Source organism: Falco biarmicus, chromosome Z, assembly GCF_023638135.1.
Source record: "Falco biarmicus isolate bFalBia1 chromosome Z, bFalBia1.pri, whole genome shotgun sequence".
Classification (NCBI taxonomy): domain Eukaryota; kingdom Metazoa; phylum Chordata; class Aves; order Falconiformes; family Falconidae; genus Falco; species Falco biarmicus.
Window position 1 is genome coordinate 23,857,334 of NC_079311.1, and position 21,539 is coordinate 23,878,872.

The 21,539-nt window shown below is 42.0% G+C and overlaps 1 protein-coding gene across 1 annotated transcript; it reads left to right on the forward strand.

The window, feature by feature from the left end:
- Positions 1–10: 10 nt before the first annotated feature.
- Positions 11–21,020, forward strand: REEP5 (receptor accessory protein 5). Its single transcript, XM_056323807.1, has 5 exons — positions 11–246; positions 478–571; positions 12,903–13,041; positions 19,131–19,299; positions 20,673–21,020. The coding sequence occupies exons 1-5, from the start codon at positions 129–131 to the stop codon at positions 20,720–20,722; spliced, it is 570 nt and encodes a 189-aa protein (XP_056179782.1). The 5' UTR covers positions 11–128; the 3' UTR covers positions 20,723–21,020.
- Positions 21,021–21,539: the final 519 nt, after the last annotated feature.

Sequence of the window (21,539 nt, forward strand, 5' to 3'; positions counted from 1 at the left end):
GTGGCGGTGCCGGGCGCGGTGCCGCCTCCGGCCGCTGCCGTGGCGGGCGGGCGGTGCCAGAGGCGGAGCCTCCTGCTCGGCCGCCGCGGGGCCGGGGCTGCGGAGCCTGAACGGCCGGCGCCCTCACCATGGCTGCGGCGATGAGGCAGAGGTTTGACCGGTTCCTGCACGAGAAGAACTGCATGACCGCCGTGCTCGAGCGGATCGAGAGCAAGACCGGCGTCAACCGCACCTACATCGCCACCGGTGAGCTGCCGCCGCCGCCGGGTCCCCCTCAGGCGCGGGGGGCCGAGGGGCGCCCCGCGGCGGGGCCTGGAGGGCGGCGGCGGAGCGGCCCGGGGCGGCGGCCGCGCCCTTCCCGCCGCTCCTCGTCCTGCCCCGGCGGCGCCGGGGACCGCCCGGGGGGCGCGGGCACGTCCCCCGCCAGCGCCGGGCGAGCGGTCGCCGCGCTAACGACTGTGCTCTCTCCCCGCGCAGCCGTCGTCGGGGCGGTGGCCGTGTACCTGGTGGTGGGCTACGGCGCGTCCCTGCTCTGCAACATCATCGGCTTCGGCTACCCCGCCTACGTCTCGTGAGTGTCGCGACTAACGCCCCTCATACCGCGGCGGTCGCGTGTGGTACCCGCGGGGGAGGGACCGCTGTCGCAGAGTCGCGGGTCCGCGCTGTCACGGTGGCGGTAGGGGCCCACGCCCCTGAAGGCGTTTCCCGCCCGCCCCCTCCCCTGAGCGCGGCGCGGGGGGGGGGACGAGGTTCCTCAGCCTGGCCAGGGCGGCGTGGCCGAGGGCGGCTGGGGGTGCTGGCGGGCTCCCAGGCTGGGGGGCCGGTGCCTGCAGCGGGTTCGTGTCGCGTCGGGGTTCCCAGCTCTGTCACCTCCGGTGGAAGCGGGGCCGGTGCGAGCCTGACCTGCCGTGCGGGGGGACACCGGCCCCCGGGGCGGAGGGGGGCGCAGGGGGCGCCGTGCGGGGCGGTGGGAGGCGCCTTGAGGGGCGCTTTCCCTGCGAACCCGCCGCGCTGGTGGGAAGGTGGAAGGGACGCCGCGGTAGCTCCTCTTGGCTCCAGAAGACTTAAAAATACTTCGCTTTCCAAGCGAAAGCCCCCACAGATGTCTTGTGTTTCAGAGTATCTGGTGTCTTCCATAGGCATGATATTGTTTACTATACCAAAATGGATTCCTGTTAGGTGAAACCACGGTGGAGTATGTTCACAAGACGTCCACCAGACTTCACAAATGTGCTGAATAAGACCTTCCGTGCGTTCATAAAAGCGGGAGCCTGTCCCAGCTGTACAGCTATATTGCTGAAACACGGTGCCTGCGTTTTACGTAACTCTGCTTTAAATACAGTCAGCAACTTTTAAAAACACATAGTCTGTGATTAGCTCCTGGGCAGTACAAAATGGGTTCCTTCTCTCGTGGTTTTTTCAGGGATGTGGGAGATTGACTTAGTTTTAGACTCTGGTGAAACAACTTACGGTTGTGATGCTTAAAACTAAGCGATGCTTTTCTAAATGCCGTTTCCAGTGAGCACTAATTTAGGAGATGATAGGTCAAGAACTCTGGAGAAGCTTGGGTATTATTTTCTATAAGGTAATTTTTAGTGAAAAGGTTAGTTAAAGGATTTTTTTAATTAAAATCTGGAAGTGAAAATACCAGCCAACAGAGCTTTAGAACCTTAAAATAGTTGTGTAGGAATTATGTTTATGTAATTTTATGTGTCTGACTTTTATGTAATTCATTTGTAGAATCCTATTTAAATTTTTATATTTGTTTTAAAACTGATTTTGAGATTATTTTTTAAATCTGCCGTTATGTAACTATGATGAATAATTTCATAATAAAAGCTTTTAGAACTGTGCAGGTAAGACAGTCACAAAACGAGTACGAATAATCAGTTTTTCTTTTGCTATTTTTATTCTTCCAAATCTGGAATAATTTTTTTCCCCAATCTTTTCGTGGAGTTTCTACCCCTTTTCATGTTTGGAAGTGGTTTCAGATGTATCTTAATCTGAAAACTTAGTTCCTGGATGTTAGTACTGTGAGCTGTTTTGATTTTTCTTTGGGTGTTGGTGTGCTTTTAGTAATGAGTGCATATGCCATTGTCCTTGGCTACAAACTTTACTTAACCAAAAAAGTGTGACGAATAACATGCACGTGAATACAATGCGAGTTCTGCTTTTTCCAGTTCATGTTCAGTTAATGCTTTCCCTTTAGCTGTCCTTTTAATGCTGCAGCATAACGAATTGTAATCTTGGGGGCACAAATCAAATTGAAAATGCATGTGATGTGCCGCATGCCAGTGTCTTCCAGTGGCAGCCAGCAGGCAGGTTCCAGCTCATGAAGCATCCTGAAGAGAGCACACAGGTGGGCTCAATCCCCTCCCCTTCCTTCCCAAGTTACAGAGCTGGTGCTTAGCATTTTTCCATGTGTGGCTCTGCCTGCAAGCCTGCAGACCCAGCAGTGTGGGCGCAGAGGAGATGCGGGAGGACATGCTCTACTGCACATGTTTTCATGGTCCCATTCAGTTTCCCTTTTCTCGGAAGTGAGGTGTGTGAGTTCAGGATAAGCAGTTACTACCCTCGCTAGCCTGGACAGTGTTGTGAGGTCAGTGTGACAGTAACACACCGGGATGTCAGTGCTATCTCCTGAGGTTGCTTTCAGTCTGGAGTCAAGTGTGGGTTTCCTGACCATGGAAAACTGCAAGAATCCTCTTTGGTGATTGCCCTTCTTCTGCCATATGGTTTTTTTTTTTTCTCTTGGTGCTACCATGACACTCTCTGTTATCTATTGTAGGATCTCTATCCCAGTGCAGGACTAAGCTGTGAGAAGATAAAGCTGAATTACTGGAATGATGCCTGCTTTCATTTTTGCTGCTCTGGATCCCGTACTGCAGTTAGGGTGCTGCTGAGTGCTGTCCCCTATGCTTATGAAGCATAAAGACCCAAAGGATAAAGAACACTCATCCAGGGTGTATTGGTTATGCCTTTCTTCTGTTTGGTCTCTCCCCTTTGAAAAGACAGCTGAAGAGCTTGCTATGTGAACTAACAGCAGGATTTGCTTCTTAGCATTGGGTAGAAAACAGTTTTCAGCTATTTCCATCAGCTGCAAACACTCTCTATGGCTTTTGCTGTAAAAGCTGCGGCTTGTGGAAGAGGTCAGGAGCTGTAAATGGAACGTGTTGTGCAGGGTATTAGTTTGGTGTTTATGTAGGTGTTTCAGCAATGGATACGGGCCTGAAATGCCTCAGGTACTGAAAGAGAAAAAGCAGCTTACTGTTCCCCAGTTATCTTATTTCTGTTGTGAAGTGGATCAGTGTATCATTTCTGCATTGTCAGTGACTGAATTGTTTAAAGTGAAAACCAATGAAGTGCTGGGTCAGTCTTCTGTTAGCAGTAAAGACACCCATGAAGGAGTGGGACAGATGTTTGTATTCTGCAAGGGGAATTGCCTCCTGTTACAGTAGTTTAAAATGGCAAACAGGCTACCCAGTGAGTGACCCATTAGGCATGTTCCAAATCTGTTTTATTTGGATTTTAGTTCAGGGTTATTTTAGTCATGGTAGTTACTGTTCATCTCTGTGCTTGCCTGAAAGGGGATATACTGGAAAAAACCCAAACCTGGAGAAAGATGCTCAGCTCAGATTTTGTGTTGTTCACACATGAAACCAGGACAGTTTATGAATGTGCATGTATCTGCCTGTCAGGCCCTGTATAGTTGTGCGGTTTATTTTCTTTTGTTTACATCGTTCCCTATATTCATTGTCGGCCTGTGTTGTGCAGCAGGTGTCAATTTCAGTTGGAAAAACGCTGGAGGCTGTAGCCACAGGGTTAGACCTAGCAGGTGGTGCTGCCTGGCTGTTGGTGTGGTACAGCTGCAGTTTTGCGGCTGCCTTCTTTCACATCACGGTGGTGCTGGCCTCAGTCAAGGCTCAGAGCCAACTCGAGTGGAGGGGGCTTCTCTCTAGGTAATGCCTGTTACATTTTCAGGTGGGCACAGCTGTTTCCCTTCTCCCTTGTTCACATTCACCTTCAATTTTGCTTTGTGTAAGTCTTAGTGGTTTTATACACGGAGGAGTTTAGTGAGAAAGGGACACAAAATCTTCCCAAAAATGCAAGCCTTTTATGCCATGTCACCAGCAAGGGTGCACCCAAGGCTCTCAATGTAGGCAAAAACTAAGCAGTAGTTTTCCAAGTAAATGCTATCTGGCTGTTTCCTGGTAAGTCAGACAATCTGGATTGAAGTTTGTCATAAAACCCTAGTCTTATTCGCTAAAATTCTTATTAAATGCTGTGTGATGAAATAGAATAATTGATTTTAAGTTGAAATCAAATACTTGTTTGGAGGCTTTTGTGTTTGAAAAGCAGTGAAAAGTTTACCACAGATGGCAGAAGGAACTTCTTGTACTTCTAATAAACTTTAACTGCAGTAGGCAATAATTCAGACTAAGAAATGGAAGAAGTGAGTGTTGGCTGTATGTAAATAACATTACCAGTATTTTCACTGCTTCTCTAAACTTTCCAGAGCTAGCCTGTTTAAATGTAGTTCCACCATAGCCAGGAGTGGTTAACTGCTTAAAAAAGATTAGAGTGCAAGCAGGAAGAGAGCCTCTGATGACTAAGAAATGCGTGCAAAGGATTGGAAATTTCAAAAGTGCTGTCATGTTTGGTTTAAAAATTGCAAAGATGAAAATAGCTTTGGGCAGTATAACATCTGAACCTATTACAGGTGCCTTCCAGAGGGAAAAGCAATATAGTACAATCATGCCTGTATGTCTCTCTTTGGCTAATTTTATGCTGTTACTTCAGTTTAGCTTTTTTTACTATGTAAATGCGGCTCATGGCATTCTACAGACTGGAAACAATCTAGATTGATTGTGGAAGTATAAACATGCAATTTAAGTCTTAATTTTATTTATTGTCATGGTGTCTTTAGCTAGTCTCCTTTGCCTCTTCCATACCTCTAAAACAGGAACAGTGCTTTTCTTTGGTCACATTTATTTAGAAAATGTAAAATTGTTCCTGTATTTGTTGAGAGCTGTGACAGCAAATTTGCTTTCTGTTAACAAGTTTTGAGGAGAATGTTTTCTCTTTCCCTTCATGGAAAAGGCTGCATGATGCACTAATGTTCACAAGTAATGCTGTGCTGCTGCTTTATAAAAGTGATTTGAGAGAGCTGGGGTATCTAACCAGATTCACAACACTCAGAACACATGTAAGTGGAAAGTTTCCAAATCCATCTGCGCTTAAATGCTGTTTCATCTCCAAGCTGATGCTCTTTTCATGTGTCTTCAAAGGTATTTTGATGACTTTTGTATATGTTCTGCCACATCACTTCCTCCAAATGTACTTGCTTTTTGTCTTTTAGATCGTAGAGTGCCATGTTTACAATAAAAGCCATTTTATCTGTTGGTTGGGCAAATGATGTGCTTTTCTTTCTAGAAAGAGCAAGTGGTTAAGTGCAAGAGAACCTGTTACGGTAATTGTAGGAAAATCTGAGTTTATCTTCTATATCTTAATTTTAGGTTAAAAAGGTAAGGTATTTCATACATGGGTGGGTCCACAATCTGATTTAAATTCACTGAAAGATCTCCAGTTTATAATTGATGTAGGTACTATTTTTAGGGACTGCAGATGTGTTGGAGGCATAAAATAAGGCATTTTACCAGACCTTCTTGGCCACGATGCACTGCAGTACTGCACCTTGCATTCACTCCTCTCTGCTACTGTATTGATCTCTAGCAACTAGGATGTTGTAGGCCTACGGATATTACAGGAATAGTTAGACTTACATCAGTGGGGTTTGCTGGAATATAGTTTTAAACTACCCTTCCTCCTGGTTAGTCACAACGCTTCTAAAACTTTGTGAGGCATTGCTGATCCTAAATGCTGAAAAAGTGAGCTGGAGTCAGGAAGTGAGATTAAAAAAGTTACGGATTATCATTAGTTGCTTTTCCTGTTTTCCTGTTTGTTTTGCTGTGATGAAGTACTCAAGTTACATTTGAAAATCAGTCTTCACAGCTATGAGACTATTTGACACAGGAGAGCTGGCAACATCTTACTCTCCCAAAAGGAAGTAAGTGTACTTTTCATTACACATACAATGAGCAAGATACACAATTTTTGGATGAGGGTAACGAGGCTGTCTTCAGCTGTTAGGAAAAGAGATGCAAACTTTCATGTGAGGTTATGTGAACACTAGGTAAAACTTTGAATCTTTTAAAAAGAATTACAGAATTTTGTTGCTACACAGCTTAGCAACTAGCACTGTACTCATAAAAGCCTCTGCAAACCAGACTCAACCCAGAAGTTAGTCCTCAGCCTAAAACTTGAATCCCTTCCCCACACACTGTTGGGTCAATTTTTAACTTGCATCCATTAATTAAAACTGTAGGATTTTCTTCCTTGTTTAGAAACTCCTTACATAGTGAGTACCTCAGAACAGCAACATTTTACAAACAGCCAAGTGCGGAAATGTTGCACCATGATTTCATGCTTTATTATACATTTGTATAAATTAAAGCCATACTGTAATTCTTTCTGGAATATCACAGTGAACAGAACTGAAAAACAGTAGTAGAGCTGTAACAAAATTACACTTGAACTATAGTCTCCACAGTGCAGCACAGGTTGACAGCAAAACTAACTTTCATTCTTTCTGTATTGTTGTAAGCATTTAGCAGAATTCCAGTTCTCCATTTGGTCACAACTGTACTGTTTGGTCACTGTGCCTGCACCCTAAACAGTAACACCTGTGGAGAGGTAACCAAAGTGTGTGAAATGTTTTTTTCCCTTCTAACAAAATTGGCTGTCACAAGTAGAGAAGCACAGTGTTGTGGATCTTTAGCAAGTGGCTGCCTCTGGTGGGATGCGGCGTGTCTGCACTGGGCGCGTAAAATGTGGCTTTTCCTGAAGCTCCCTTACTGCATGCCGCTTCTCTTTCTTGTAAATACCATCAGAAAAGACAACCTGAAAGACTTCGGTAATATAAACTGGGATCAGATGTTTCCAAAGCAGGGCTTTTAGACTCTAGCAGGCCGTGTAGCAGTACTGGTCTGAGTGCTAATGTGGACGACTACAGCCAGCAGTGGAGCTGGTGATGCTTAGCTTGAGACTTGCATACACGAGTGAGCCCTGCTGAAGGCCACAGTGACTTTCCTCGCCTGTGTTAAGGGTGGAAGTGGAGGAGCTCCCCTTTCCAGAGAGACTGTGTGGATGGCTTCTTTGTGACTGGAGAGCTGAAGCTTGCTGGAGCTCCTGCTGCATAGCACTGCCTGCATCGTGCAGCCTGTGTGGCAGAACAAGGAGTAACCAAATGGTTTGGCAGGCTGGACTGAGGCACTGATGCATGTTAATCCCAGCAAAGAAAGCCCGCCTGTGCCTGTGTTTGGGGGAAGCTGGTTTTAATCTGAGTCAGAACTGGAAACTGACTCACTGTGTGGCCCTACAAATACTTGTTCCAGAAGAGTGAGCCAAGAATAAGCAGAGAGCAATGAAATTAGAGGATTGCTTCTTTTTTGCAGGAATTCAGCTTTGTGCTGAGTTAACATGTAGTCTGTAGGACTCACTTCACTGGTGGGCAGAATGATATGTGCTCCTTTTGTGGCCTCAGTCTCCATTCCCTCTGAAAAAAAAAAAAAAGGTAGCACCTTTTGTACTACTGTCATGTTGTTTGTTGTCCTCTGACAGCATCTCTCCTTGCGTGGACGGTCACCCCGCTTGCTATCCTTCATGACTCTGTTTGCTGCCATCTTCTGGATACACAAAATTTTGAGAGATGGGAGATGGTAGATTTACGCTGCGGCAGTTGTGTAAGTGCATTTGGGAGGAAGATGTTTTCAGTATGCGAAATGCACAGCTCTGCTCTTGGAGTCAGTGTGGAGGAAGAAAGATGGAAGGCAGAAGCTTTTAACTGATGGATGAAAATTTAGAAGACAAAATGATAAGGCAAATACACGCATGGAGGTACTTGCTTCACCAAAATGATGCAAGATGTCACGGAGGCAGCCTGCCAAGACAAGTCTAAAATGAGGATGAGAGGTAGGCACCAAACAGGACGTCTGTGGTGCAGTGGAGTGTTGATCCCATAGGGGTGTCTGGATAGCTGCCAGAAGTAAATTATTTTTTTAATCACCACAACCTGCTGTAAAGAGCTGGAGCAGGCCAGTAAGTATAAGCTGTAGAAGTACAGGTAATTTCAGTGTGGGGTTTTTATTTTAAAGTTAAATGGAGGGAAAAAAAGTTGGCTAAGAGGGACGACTAGAGCAATAAAATTTGGCATTTCGTTCTTTATTTCTGGCTTCCACATCTGGACTCAGCTGAAAAAATCCAACCCATCCCAAACTCATATGTGGTGTACTTATAATATGCTCATGCTGTAAGTACTGTATGTGTGAATTAACTCTAACAATGATTTGTTATGCCAGAGCTAATTCAGGAGTGTGTAACAGTCTCTTCTTGGATGAGAGCAGATTTTTTTTTGTTGAAATGAGTCTGATGCTTTAAATGAAAGAGCTCAGTTCAGCAGCTTACTGAAATTAGACCAGTATCTGTTACTGTCAGGTAACAGGGTAAAGTATCCACGATCTAGAGTTTAGTTTTAACTGATTCTAGGATGCACACAGTAAAAATAAAGCTGGTGCTCTGGCACTGTAGCTACATAGCTGATAGAAGCCGTGGGCTACTGGAGAGCATGGCAGCCTCTGTGCTTCCCCATTGGCATCACCAGCTAGCAGGGTTGTTGGGGAACAGATCTGGCTAAAAATGAGATTTTTACTTGGCTTCGCATCTGTCTGCACTAGTTGCAGTTCTAGCCCACAGTAGGCTATTTTCACTGCTGGACAGGCATCTGTTTTAAAAGTAACTGAGCTGTGGTATTTACCATCCAGTCTACTGAAGCTGTTCCTAGTGACTGCTCTTACCTCTGATGTGCAGAGCTACAGCAGTAAGTAGTTGTTTGACATTTTATTTATGAAGTCCTGTACAGTTCGTGTGTAAGCACCATATAAAATTCTTTGTGATGTGTAGTTACTACTTGTGCTAACATGGAACTTAGTCAAATCACTATGAGAAAACTTAAGAAAAACCTGACAATATCGCTTTCTAAATTTGAAACTGTAGGCTTTGGATGCACCTTTGTTAGGAAATCCTAATGTTACGTGCTCATGACACTGACTTACTCACTCTTGCAAGATAAAAATAACCATTACAAGAAGGCTATCCTAAAGTTGGCTGTACTGCCAGCGCCTCTTGATCTGTATCTTTTCACTTATTGATGGAGATTGTGTTTTGTGTATCAGACTGTTTATGACTTAACATGAAGAACATAAAGTTCTTGGCTTGAAATAATGTGTGTGATATATCTCTGAAGTTTAATTTGTACAAAGCATTACACCAGGATAATACCTAATAACTTACAGAATAACTTGAAAGAATAAGTCTAATTAGGGTGGGATTCTTATGTCAGAAAGAGTGTAGTTATAAATGGATAAAACCCCAGTCCATTCAGATACTCTACATAACTTGCTGTACTTACTAGTTCTTGGATAAGGAGTATTTTCTGTGAGTTACTATTGAAATAGTAAGTAGCAAAGGGTAGCGATAACTTTTGACCTTTTATTCAGCAGGGACATGTTAGACTGGATTTTCACTGCCAGTCTCAGCTGAGGGACATATTTCTTATTCAGAAGCAGAATATTTATAAAATACTTGCCTTTCCATGACTTCAGTAAAAACTTGCATTCACTGATGGCCCTGCTGTATCCTGCTTTTTTCTTTCTTCCCTCCCACTAAATGGGACCAGGACTGAAGTCATTGCTAACAGATGCTGTTTGTGTCCTTCTTTCAGGGCTGACGTGGCTGTTAGCTGAATGGGTGTGATGGTAGGTGCCTGCCACCTGAGCTTGTCCGTGGTGGCTGACTAGATCAGATGATTGTAGAAGGAGGGGAAATGTGCTGTCCCTACAGTGTGCAAGAAAAAGCCACATGGATTTAATGCTGCACATGAGCTGGTTAAATCAGATGGGGTTTTGACTACTTGTAGTACAGCTGCTTGTACTGTCTGACCGTGAAAGTGTCTTGTTCTTCATGTGTCCCCCTTAGCTGTCACCTTAAGGAACTACAGGAGCAGATGGTGAACGTTCAAAGGGAGCGCGTCCATGGCACGGCATTCAGGAACTCAAAGGCCATCCGTTTTTACAGGAGGAAAGATAGTTGAGCATGCCTCATTAACACAGTGATAGGCCATCTGCCCTTTGCTACAAAATTGGAAATTCTAAGCTTTTTAATGAAAGCTGATTTTTGTGACTACTCAGATACTTTAATAATGTTAAATTAAACGATGCTTCCTTAAATCCATGGATGGCTTCAGATGGTGACTGGATAACAGCAAGATAGTTAGTGGTTTCACTGCAAAGCATGAAATGCCAAGCTACCATGCTTATTGTGGTAAAATAAGCTTTCTCCTGTGTGCCTCTAATGGGGAGGTTGTCAGCAGAACCAGAGACGTTCACACAATGAACCCCTACATCAAGTTTTTCTTAATGCTGAGAGAAGTTGCAGATGGTTCCCTTCTCTGTTTGTCCACGGCTCTAACTTCCCTACTTGTACATTTTCTTTCCCTCCAAAAGTACGGTTCCACACAGAAGTCAGTAGCCCTCTCCCTTACTTCCTGTGTTGTGTGGGGCTTTTTTTGTAGGGCCCCTGACAGAATGTCTGGGAGATGTGGGCAAAGAAGAGGTGCGGTGTATAGTGGGAGGGCAGGAGCAGCTGAGGTTGGTGCTGCCCTTGAGCACTGCCTGGACTACTGTTTCCTAACGGGGCGGTGTTAGGGAGCAGCAGTGAGCAGGCCTGCTGCTGTCCGCCAGTGGAAAGCCTGTTCTTCCAGTCCGGTTGTGGTGGTGCAGTACCTCAGTAGCAGCACCTTACTGCGTGTGATGGGGTATGGCAAGGGCTGTTGCTTTTCCCATTGCAGGACCCTGCAGGCCAGCCACAAACTAATGGAAATAAAGCGTAAAGTATCAGATCCTCCTATTGCATTTCAAAGTAATTCAGTCCAGTAGTTGTGCCAATTCTGTCTGTGTGTGGTGGGTTTGCAAGTGCTTTTGCTAAGACATAAGGCATATCACATGATTGATTCCCTCCCCCCCCCCCCCTCCCCCCTTGCTTTACGGAACTAGGAAGTGACGGCATCCAAAGGGTTTCTCAATTCACAAACAAGGAAATGGACTCACAGCCAGCCATGTATCTGATTGCTATTTTGTAAACCTCCCTAACTCAATCTTTTTTATGGACTAAAAGAAAATTTTGTACCTTTGATATATCCCACAGATCCTGCTTCAGCAACTGTTTAGCTAATACTACAAGAATAATTTATAAAGAATTAAAACTAAATTCATTCAGTTGAGTTTGCAGATTTTAATCCTATGGCAATGAGTAGAGAGGACAGATGCTTTTTAATACTCTTAAGCTTCACATTATCAGGCTTACAGTTGCTAGCATTTCCTTCTAAACTTTCTTACAAGGGCTAATCTGAAACTTAGCAAGTTCAGAGTCTCCACTTGAGTACTTCTTCTGAAGGAAGCACATGTGCATCGTTCTTTCAACTTCTATTTTTAGAACTGTATGAACTTGAACTGCATTATCCTAGTAGTTGGAGAACAAAAACCCAGTTGGTCATTATGCAGGAGGCCTAAGATTGCACTAGAGGTTGTTCCACTCTGTTCTTAATACCGTAGTCTACATCAAATTTGCAGGTCCTGCAGGAATGGATTTCTGGTGCAAAGCAGCTGGCAATGCAGATACATAGTCCTCACTGTATGGGGTGGGGGGTATTGGATCTCCTCTGCTTCTGTAGACCAAGTGCTTGTTCATAGTTTGAGCAAATCTTACGGTTTACCTTTTCAGAGAGGAATATAGCACATATACATTATGAGTAAAGATATTTGAGGTTCACTTCAAAATCCTGAACTAGATTTAAAAATTTTATCTAGATGCTGTTTGCACCAGGAGGTGCTGGTCTGGTATCGTCCCAGTGAGAAAGGCATTGAGATTCTGTGAAGTTTCATTTTAAATACTGTTTATTAGAGCTAACATTCTAAAGAAACAGATAACAGTATAGGCAATCTTATATCCCCATAGATGCCGTGATCTTCAACTTGTGCAGCACTGAATGGGCCTCTGTTCCACACACAGCATACTGCAGACCTCATCTGTAGACAGGGTTACCCCATTTTGATAATGGAAGCTATTCTAGGATTTTTCTTTCAAACAACTCTTATTCATCGTTCCTACTGTCAAAGAGGGAAGGATGTTCACTGTTAGACACAAGCAGGACCTTGCAGGTGGTGTAATCACTGGCACTTGGTGGGAGCTGCCTGTGGTCCTCTGTTTCAGTGAGCTTGCTGCGTTTATCCTGTGCCCACAGAATTGGTACAGCACACACAGCATAGGCCTGGGCTGACTCAGGTTAACTGTTACATGGATCACCAGTGCTTCGATGTACTGTAGTCTTCTGGTCAGGATTACCGCAGTGCATCCAGAACCAGAACTGGCCAAAGATTATCCCCTTTCTTCCCTGTCCCATGAACTGTCTCATGAACCAGGTCAGGATGCTCATGTTTTTTGTTTGGGGTTGTTTTTTTGTTGTTTTTTTTTTTGTAATCACAGACCTAGAAATAGTTTGAGTAACTTTTCCTTTTTGAAGTCCGACATTTAGGGAAAAGCTTTGCCATTCAAAGGTCTTGGTCACATTGTCTGTATGATGGATACTACTTAGTTGTCTTCTGCAGAGCACGTAGAGTAATGAAATTATGAGGATTCACATGTAACAAAAAATCAGAGTCATATAAACTGCACCATTATACATGAAACTGATGCTACTATTGTGCTCACTTGTCTTGTTTTCCTTGCAGAATCAAGGCCATTGAAAGTCCCAACAAAGATGATGACACACAGTGGCTGACTTACTGGGTCGTGTATGGTGTTTTCAGCATAGTGGAATTCTTCTCTGATATCTTTCTCTCCTGGTTCCCTTTCTACTACATGCTAAAGGTATGTTAGTTCATGTGAACCCTCTCCTAAAATGAGACCTTTGATATAACTGATATAATGTCTTCAAGATGACAACAGATTTCCTTGGAATCATTCCTGGGTCACGCCTTATTTGTAAATGCTGGGTACATCTAATGGGGCACTATGAAACTGATCTGTTTATGGCTGATGGTTTTGTGAGGCAAGAGGAGAAGTTGGGATGGGTGGCAGGGAAAGGTCTGCCATGTTTTAGGAAAAAGGACATGATGTAGTTGTACCATGGAAAGACAGTTCTTTGTCTTGGTGTTAGGTAAATTTGGGCAAAATGACAGCACATGGTAAACCCTACAGAGTGGCGCTATTTTTGCATTAAGTGCATTAGCGAAAGTAGAGAGTAAAATCACAAAGGCAGCAAAAGGAAGTATGAACATCTGTGTTACTGGGAGCAGAGAAGGAAACTGCAGCATAAGAACAGTTTGAGTCATATACTTTGTTTTTAATTAAGCCTACTTTCCTGAAAGGAAAAGGCAACTATGGGAGGAGTTTGTTGCTAATGTGCATTTGTTAGTGTGGTGTGACTGCCAACAGTGGTTTGCTTAATGTGTTCCAATCGTTGTTTGTCAACTAAGATGCGACTATATTGACAATCAGCTTTAACGTGTTAAATTATTCTAGGAGATAGCCAATTACTGTGTATGCTGTTAGGTAGAAAACATTCTAGCCTGCTGGAGTGTCAGTTGTTTAGCTTAAAGAGCTGTTACCCGTTTTCTGTTTCAGAGGGCTGTTTTATTCCTTCTCTTTTGCTTTGTTAGCCTGGTTTAGCTCCACCAAAGTTCTTCAAAGGATTTGCTTGCTAGCTATTGTGGTGGGGTCATTTAAAATTTTAAAGGTAAGCTCTAATGTTGCCAAGTGCTTTTTGCAGGAAATGCTGTATTTTAGAGACAAAAATTAAGTTGGACAGCTCAGTTACACTTCTGCATTGTTCCTTTTGAATCATTAACAGCCATCAACTGTGCAATCATTTGGATACTTATTTCCCTAGCTCCCTAAGAAAAAGCACATAATTAAATTTACTGCTTCAAACTAAAAATATTCTGGCCTGTGCCACGAAGTTAATTGTCCACTCTCTCCTTATTTTCTTCCCTTAATCAAAACCAAAAATATGTTTCCCATGTTAAGTTTAGTGGCTTTGCAGAATTTTTAAGAAGAATCTGCAAATTTTGAAGCTTCGTATGGGTAACACGCGTGAAAGTTTTAGTGTTTGAATATATTAAGAACAAAGCAAATAGTGATCAAAGTGCAAGATCCATCTGATCTGAATAGGATCCAAAAGCATTGCTTATGGCACTGGAAGAGTTTGTTCACCATTTATGTAGTTATTTCACATCCCTGACTTTACTATATAGTTTAGCAGGATTATTACTTTACCCAGTGATGTATACTCACAGGTCTGAACTCCTCACATAGTGTGTTTTCAGAGCTTCTTTTTAACTTCTTGGAGGTAAAAGGTGCGGCAAAGATTTCTTCATGCTAGCACAGTATTCTTTCTGAAGAGCGTGCAACTGAAATTCAGGTTGACCTAGCAAATGAAAGACCAGCCACAGATGGCTGTGATAATACAGTGTCGGAAGTGCTACACAGATGTAGTTGTGGCATCAACAGAAAGGTACTTTTCTCATTTGAGCAAAGCAAACACAGGCAGTTATGGTAAATACACAGTTTTCTACAGTAGCTGCTTAGGGAGCATAGAAATCAAGTATTTACTCTCAGTGGTGGGTAATAGGAGAGGTTTACTTTGTTACACAAAGGCAGACAGAAGGTGTGGGCTGAGAATCAGCATTGCTGACTGGGTGGAAGTTACTCCATGTGCGAAAAAGGAGGAAGCAGGCAGTTTAGTCCATCCATGACTAAAACCTCTTGTAGTGTAGTTTGTGATGTCTCCCATGTCTCTTTTATGATGTTACGAAATAAAAGCGCAGATACATCATTCATGCGAATTTCAAGCTTGCTTTCATTTTCTAAATGTACTAAATTTACATATCACATTTATTTGATGCAGCTTGTAGCTTCTGCTCTAGACTCGAGTTTTAGCTGCTCAGTATTTATGTATACCTCGATGTGCAGGACTAAGACACTGATTATAGCTGCTCCTGTATTCCCCCAAGTTGAGAGCCTAGGCTCTGTCACCATAAAGTTCTCAGCACAGCAGGTGTTTTTATATGTGGGAGAAAGGCATGTTCAAGAATTGCTTTGAATACATTACGGTATTTGCATATACTTTTGTTATCCAATTGAAAATGTGAGATTTCTTGGGTCTGGTGGTTTTTTTTGTTTTTTTTTTTATAATGTCTATTTTCAATTTATCTTCTTGTTTTCCCTGAAGCACAAGACATGCACGCAACTCATGATTTCATGTTTATGTAATCTGATGTTCAATACTTCTGTTAATTATTTTAAGATTCCTTTGGCATTCGGGTATTAAATAGCCAGTGAAAATAGCAGAGGTTATCATCCTAGGAGTATTGTTGGTAGCGGGAAGGAGAGGAGACTCCTGAGTCTACTGACAGTCCTGTCTTGAAATATTAGGGTACTATTTCTGAACAGAATTCCTAGCAGACACATCACACTGGGTACATTAAGCAAACTGCTGCTCCAAGGCACTCAGTCAGACAAGGCAGGAGGAGTTGTCATTTTGAGTGTAGCAATGTGCCAAGCGTGGCAGTCCGACTCTGCTTCAAGACGAGATTCCCTCCTCTCACCCATGCACCCCATGCAATTACTGATTTCAGCTAAAGAGCTACTTCACTTACATTAAAATTAACACCTTGATTTAATGACTGCAGTTGTCTACTAGGAGTGTGTTTGTATTCGTGGTCCTGTGAGGTGTGTCTTGGGTTTTGGTAGTCTCCTGTCTGTAGGAGCTTGGAACTGGCTGTGGGTGTGCTTGCTGTGTTTCTCAGCTGCAATTACTTCCTCTGCTGTAGTGGCAAACCCAGTTGTATTCAGTTTCCTGCTGCCAGGGCGAGAATAGCTGCTGGCACCAGATCCAGGTGGGTTAGACCGAGCTCAGGTGTCTGCCTAAGGAAGTCACTCTGTTGCACGAATTGCATTCCCTCCTTTGGCTGGTCTGGAGGGTCACAAGAATGATATAGTTGGTGTGGGGGGGTTGCCATTAACAGTTTTGTCACTCTGAGCTTTTGGGACATTTTTACAAACCACTTTCATTTTTAACAGTCAGTTGGTTCCATTTGCTAGAGGCAAGGGTAAAATAAACCAAGTTAGCAGTCTGACATTCTCAAGCTTTGAGAAGACTGAGATTGGCAACTTTGTTATGTGTCCTCTAGAAGATGTGTATAAACATCCATTTCAGTATATTTCAAAAGTAATAGGTATTTGAACATAGGTATTTTTTTTTCTTGACTAGACTGGGACAAAGCTGTAAAAATCAAAATTACTTATTTTGTTCTTTGGCAAGAAAAGGGGAATTTCAGAGTTTTTCAGTTTCAGAGGAAGCTGGACTTCGAGCTGAGGGATTTCCTAAAACAAAGGAGAACTAAGTAACATCTTTGTATATTGGGACAAGTTGAATAACTATCAGTAATTGGCCAGGTATTCTTTAACAGGAAATAAAATCAATACACTTCTCAGGTTTTAATGAAAGATAACAACATAAGATAGTATCATTTATTCTTTCTGTTATGATAAGTTTCAAATAATAGAAGCTTTTGAAAATTGATATTCCAGCACTTTTTGGCTTCCTTTTCTCTGACCATGCTTAATGATACTGTGTCAGTTGCTACTTACTGGTGCCAAATTTTATTGCATGTTGAATTCTTTTAATTCATTGAAATGATCCTAGTGGGCATTCTCACTGGTAGACAGTCTACTTTGAAAAACACTGCTGTGTCTTCTGGGCAGCCACCCCTTTTTGTCATTCTGCTTTGACACCACAACCAAATAGTTTAAAGAAGAAAGCTTAAAACTGACCTAAAAGGATGGTAAATCAGTTTGGCAAAACTTTCTGTAGAAGGCAGTTGTTATCCCCAGGAATCAGTGATCCTTTTGAAAGGACTGGCAGCCTGTCAAGATACCTCTCTAGCTCCAAGTGTATCATAACTGATTTTCTCTGAGGCGAGGGGGATGAAAAGTAGCCCTAAAGAAAAAGGGAGTAGCAATCTCCTCCCAAGAACACTATGCGTTTTCTTCAACTGATATGCATCAGGGGGATCAGTTTTACTGTGGTGTGCACTGCAGTGAAGACAAAGCCATAATTTCACAGGTGTGAAGAACAGAACCTACAGAACATTAAACCTCAATATCCCTGTTCTGAGAAAGAATAGATATTCCAAAATATTTGGAATGCTTGCCTGAAGAAGACTGTGGTTTTCATAATTGAAAATTCTTTTCCCCCCCTCCTTTTTGTTAAACTTGAATCAGAACCTTTCTTTTAAAATAACCCCTCTTCACTTAAATCACCTTGTAATGGTCAAATTGTTATTTAGGAGTTTCCTGTGTGATACCAAAACAAATATTTGGATGTGGTTCAGTCTTTGCAGTTTTACAGTGGGAAGTCACAAGAGGCGGGGGGGGGTGGGGGCACGGAGGAGAAAGAAATGTAGGGGGGGTCGTGGAGGAGAAAGAAATGTCTGGCTAGGTATAGTGGAATTCTGAAAGGGTATTGTGACTGAGCTAGTTTCTGGGAAATGCTTTTGTGCTATGGAGTGTACTGGAGACCTCATAAATAAGACTGATGTATTTTTAAATTACTTTCAGGAACTCTCGCACATGCATTGAAACATCTCTTCAGCTGCTGTAGATACTGCTGTGAAAGCTGGAAAACTTCTGAAATCTAAACTATTTACATAAGTGCTGCTGTATTTAAGTGCAGGTTGCATATGGTTTTATTGTAGTTTAAATGATTTTATTTTTTGTGCCTAACTTAGTTAATTGTGTGATGGTTTGGGGTTTTTTTCTTTCAGAAGGAAGAGCTGAGTTTTTGTTGTTGTATTTTCTCCCTCCCAAAAATTTGTGGAAATCCTCAAACATTTGATCATGTCTAATATCAAAACAAGCACACTGGCTGAGGCTGGGGTGGTTTTGTATTGTGTTTTAAGAAAAGGCGGTCTGTGAAAAGCTATTCTGCCTTTTATTTTCTGGAGAGGTTTTTGACACTGAGTAACACAGTAGTATTAGTGTCTGGAAAGAATTGTACAGTTGCTGAGAATTTGCTTAATTTTGTTGCAGTTTCATCCTGTAAAACCTTTTTATATATACTTTCAGAGCTGAAGCAAACTTAGTTATGGTGCTTGCTGTCCTTCAAATGTTTTGATCTTCTTTTGCTTAGTTATTTGTCTTGTGTATGACAGTGAACTGAAGCCAAATAAAGGTGCTTCAGTAGTAAAGACGGATCTTAGTAATACATGTAATAGCTGTTTTTCTTAAAGCTCCCCTTTGTAAGGTGCAGAAATACTACCCCCCACACTGGGGTGTCCTTTTTTTTTCTTGTTCTTTTTCCTCTCCTCCCAGAGAGCAGATTGTGCTGTAAAAGCTGTACCTAAACTGCAATCCAAAAGCATTACCCTTGCTGTGCAGTATGTGTAGCTTGGATATGTCTTTCTTCCTTGTCACTTTAGCTCTGGGATGTACACAATCCCATTCTTTCCTCTGCTGCATTTTCAAAGCAGGAAGGCAGAGAGGACAGGGGTATGCTTTGGCTGGATTTAAGTGATAGGCTTCAGTCAGGCCTGTGCCACATAGTTTAGAAGTAGATGGAGAGACTAATGTTTTGTCTAATCAGGTTTTATACTTCTGCCTTTAAAAATAAAAAAAACAAAGGTACATGCAGTCTTGATACACCTGTTACCAGATTAGCTTTATGGCTACAGCCCTCCTCCTTTATCTTATTAGTATCCATTAAATTATTGCCATGTAAAGATTCACTGTATGTAACTATACTGATGTGCGTGCTTACTGGGCTGTGACTGTTACAAAACGAAGGGGATGGTGTACAGTTCTGAACATGCTCAGGTCTGTGGCAGTTAGGAAGGCATGCTATACTTTGTTCTCCTACTCGTTTCTCATACTTATGCAGATGTTCTTGTTCCTTGTAGTGTGGCTTCCTGTTGTGGTGCATGGCTCCAAGCCCTTCTAATGGGGCAGAGTTCCTCTATCATCGAATTATCCGGCCTTTCTTCCTGAAGCACGAAGCTCAGCTTGACAGCGTTGTTCAGGACCTGAAAGACAAGGCTGCAGAGACTGCAGATACCATCACTAAAGAAGGTGAGGAAAAGACCATTCACTAATCACATCATGTAGGAAGAACTTCCCTGGGCAGCTGTAATATTACAGTTAGTGTTTGTCATTCGGGGGAGGGGGGGTGGGTGGGGGCGGGGGGGGAAAGCATGATGACTACATAAATTATAATGGTTCAGGTGACAATGCCAGGAAAAGAGAATTGCGGTGGATCTTACTTTCTAGGAGGGCAGTTACACTAGAATGAGTGGAAGAAACAGCTAATTAGTTTGCGTGTCTTCCCAGCATAGATATCAGTATGAACATACTCAGAAGATACCTTCCATAAATACAGTTATTGTTTCAGTGTGTTCTTGTATCTCCTGAAATACTGTCTCAAATACCTGGTAGTACAGTCGTAAAGCAAATCCTTTAACTCCAATAAGGAGCTACACGTGAAATGAAGTTTTCCCATCTACAAGTTTTTGTACTTTTCCTTCCTCTGGAGATAAAGGATTCTGACCCCACTCAAAGAAATTATTTAACATTTATTCTATCCAAATAAAAACCTATCACAGCCTGTAGATTGCTTAATTTTTGCTTTTATTTCTTTGCATTCTATAGTGGACCGTTGTACTCTAAAATGTCTGATGAAAGTTTTATGAATAATGGATGGAAATTTATCAAGTAGCTAAAATAAATTTCATTTGAAAGGAAATTTATTTATATTTCGAAGCACCGTAAGCCTCCTTTGACCCAAACAATGCATGCAGTCTCATTTCCTCTTACCAGCTTAAGCAGTTTTCCTGTTGATATTTAAATAGTCTGCCTTTCTTAACTACATTTGGAAATTTTGGTGCATGACCCTTCTTGAATCATTATTGTTAGACAGGTATCTTAAACCATGTTCTTCCATGTTGCACCTGGGATTTTCTGTCCTCAGTCCATCAATTACTCTTTCTTTTTCCTGTTTTTACATGTGAAGATTTCCATGTACATACATTATTTTTTTTAAGAACTCATGCATACACATATGCATGTACACATGTGTGCACACAGACACACACACATATGTTATTCCAGCCCTATTTCATCAGCTTGGTAGTACGTTTCTTGCTGTAAACATGTATGTCCTAAACACTGTGAGCAGTTCTGTTTTACTGATACCGTAGTTTTAAGTCAGTCTGTGCTGTTTACTGTGCTGCTTCTTGCTTGTGGTTTATTTTTTTTATAAAAATCTTTATATGATCAGGTTAATACTATGTCTGTGTCTATGTATATACAAAAGACGTGATTTTCTTTTGTGATGTTTCTTTTGTAACCTAAAAGGAAATACTATTTTTTATGCAGCTTAATAACACCAAATAAGTCACTTAGTCTGTAGGCCTCAAAGATTAAATTTAGCTTTTATTTTCCTGCAGCCAAGAAAGCAACAGTGAACTTACTGGGTGAAGAAAAGAAGAGCACTTAATTAACTGGATGAAGTTTCCCTATCACCTCCTTTATGAAGCTTGATGTTGCTGGGAACTGTGGTATAATATTAATAATACTGCCTTGGACACATTTTGATATATTAAAGGAATGTGTTCTAAGTTTGCTTACTACTTTGCTGTGTCTGATAGAAAGTAAGCGTTTTTATTTAAAGCAATGCAGTGGGCAGCATCTGAAGCTTAATGAAAATACCTTTGTTCATCTTCATGCAGAAGAAATCTTCTAGTAATCTCTTTCTGCAGTAACAAATAAAAAATATATATCCCACAGGCACTGCACTTTAGTTGTCTCTTTGTGTATGTAATTACTTTTTAACACTTTGACTGTGGTGCGTCTGGTAACATGAAGCTGTTGTATGAGGAAAATACTAGTCTGAACAGATATTCTTGAATATACAGGGAATTATTGTGGAAGATGGCATAATGGATGTATTCCCCACCAATAAAGTTGTAAATGATGAAACTACGTGTTCTGGGCACCTGATGATAGAGATTATTCACTCTTGCACATTTTGCTGTAACACCATAAAACACAATTTGCATGTATTCTTAAATGGATAGATACTAAATGTAGGAGAGTTAACTTCCTTCAAGTGATAAAGCTTGTATTAGTGTGAAGTTATTTGCCAGAAATGAATGCATTAAATTCCACAAGATTAGCACAGTACAACTAAAGTGTAACTCCTTGCCTCATCTTGCTAAATAGAGTTGTTATCTAAAATTGTTAATAAAATGCCTTTTAAGATCACACTCAAAAGCACAAACCACCTTTCACTAAGGGGTGATACCATTACAAAC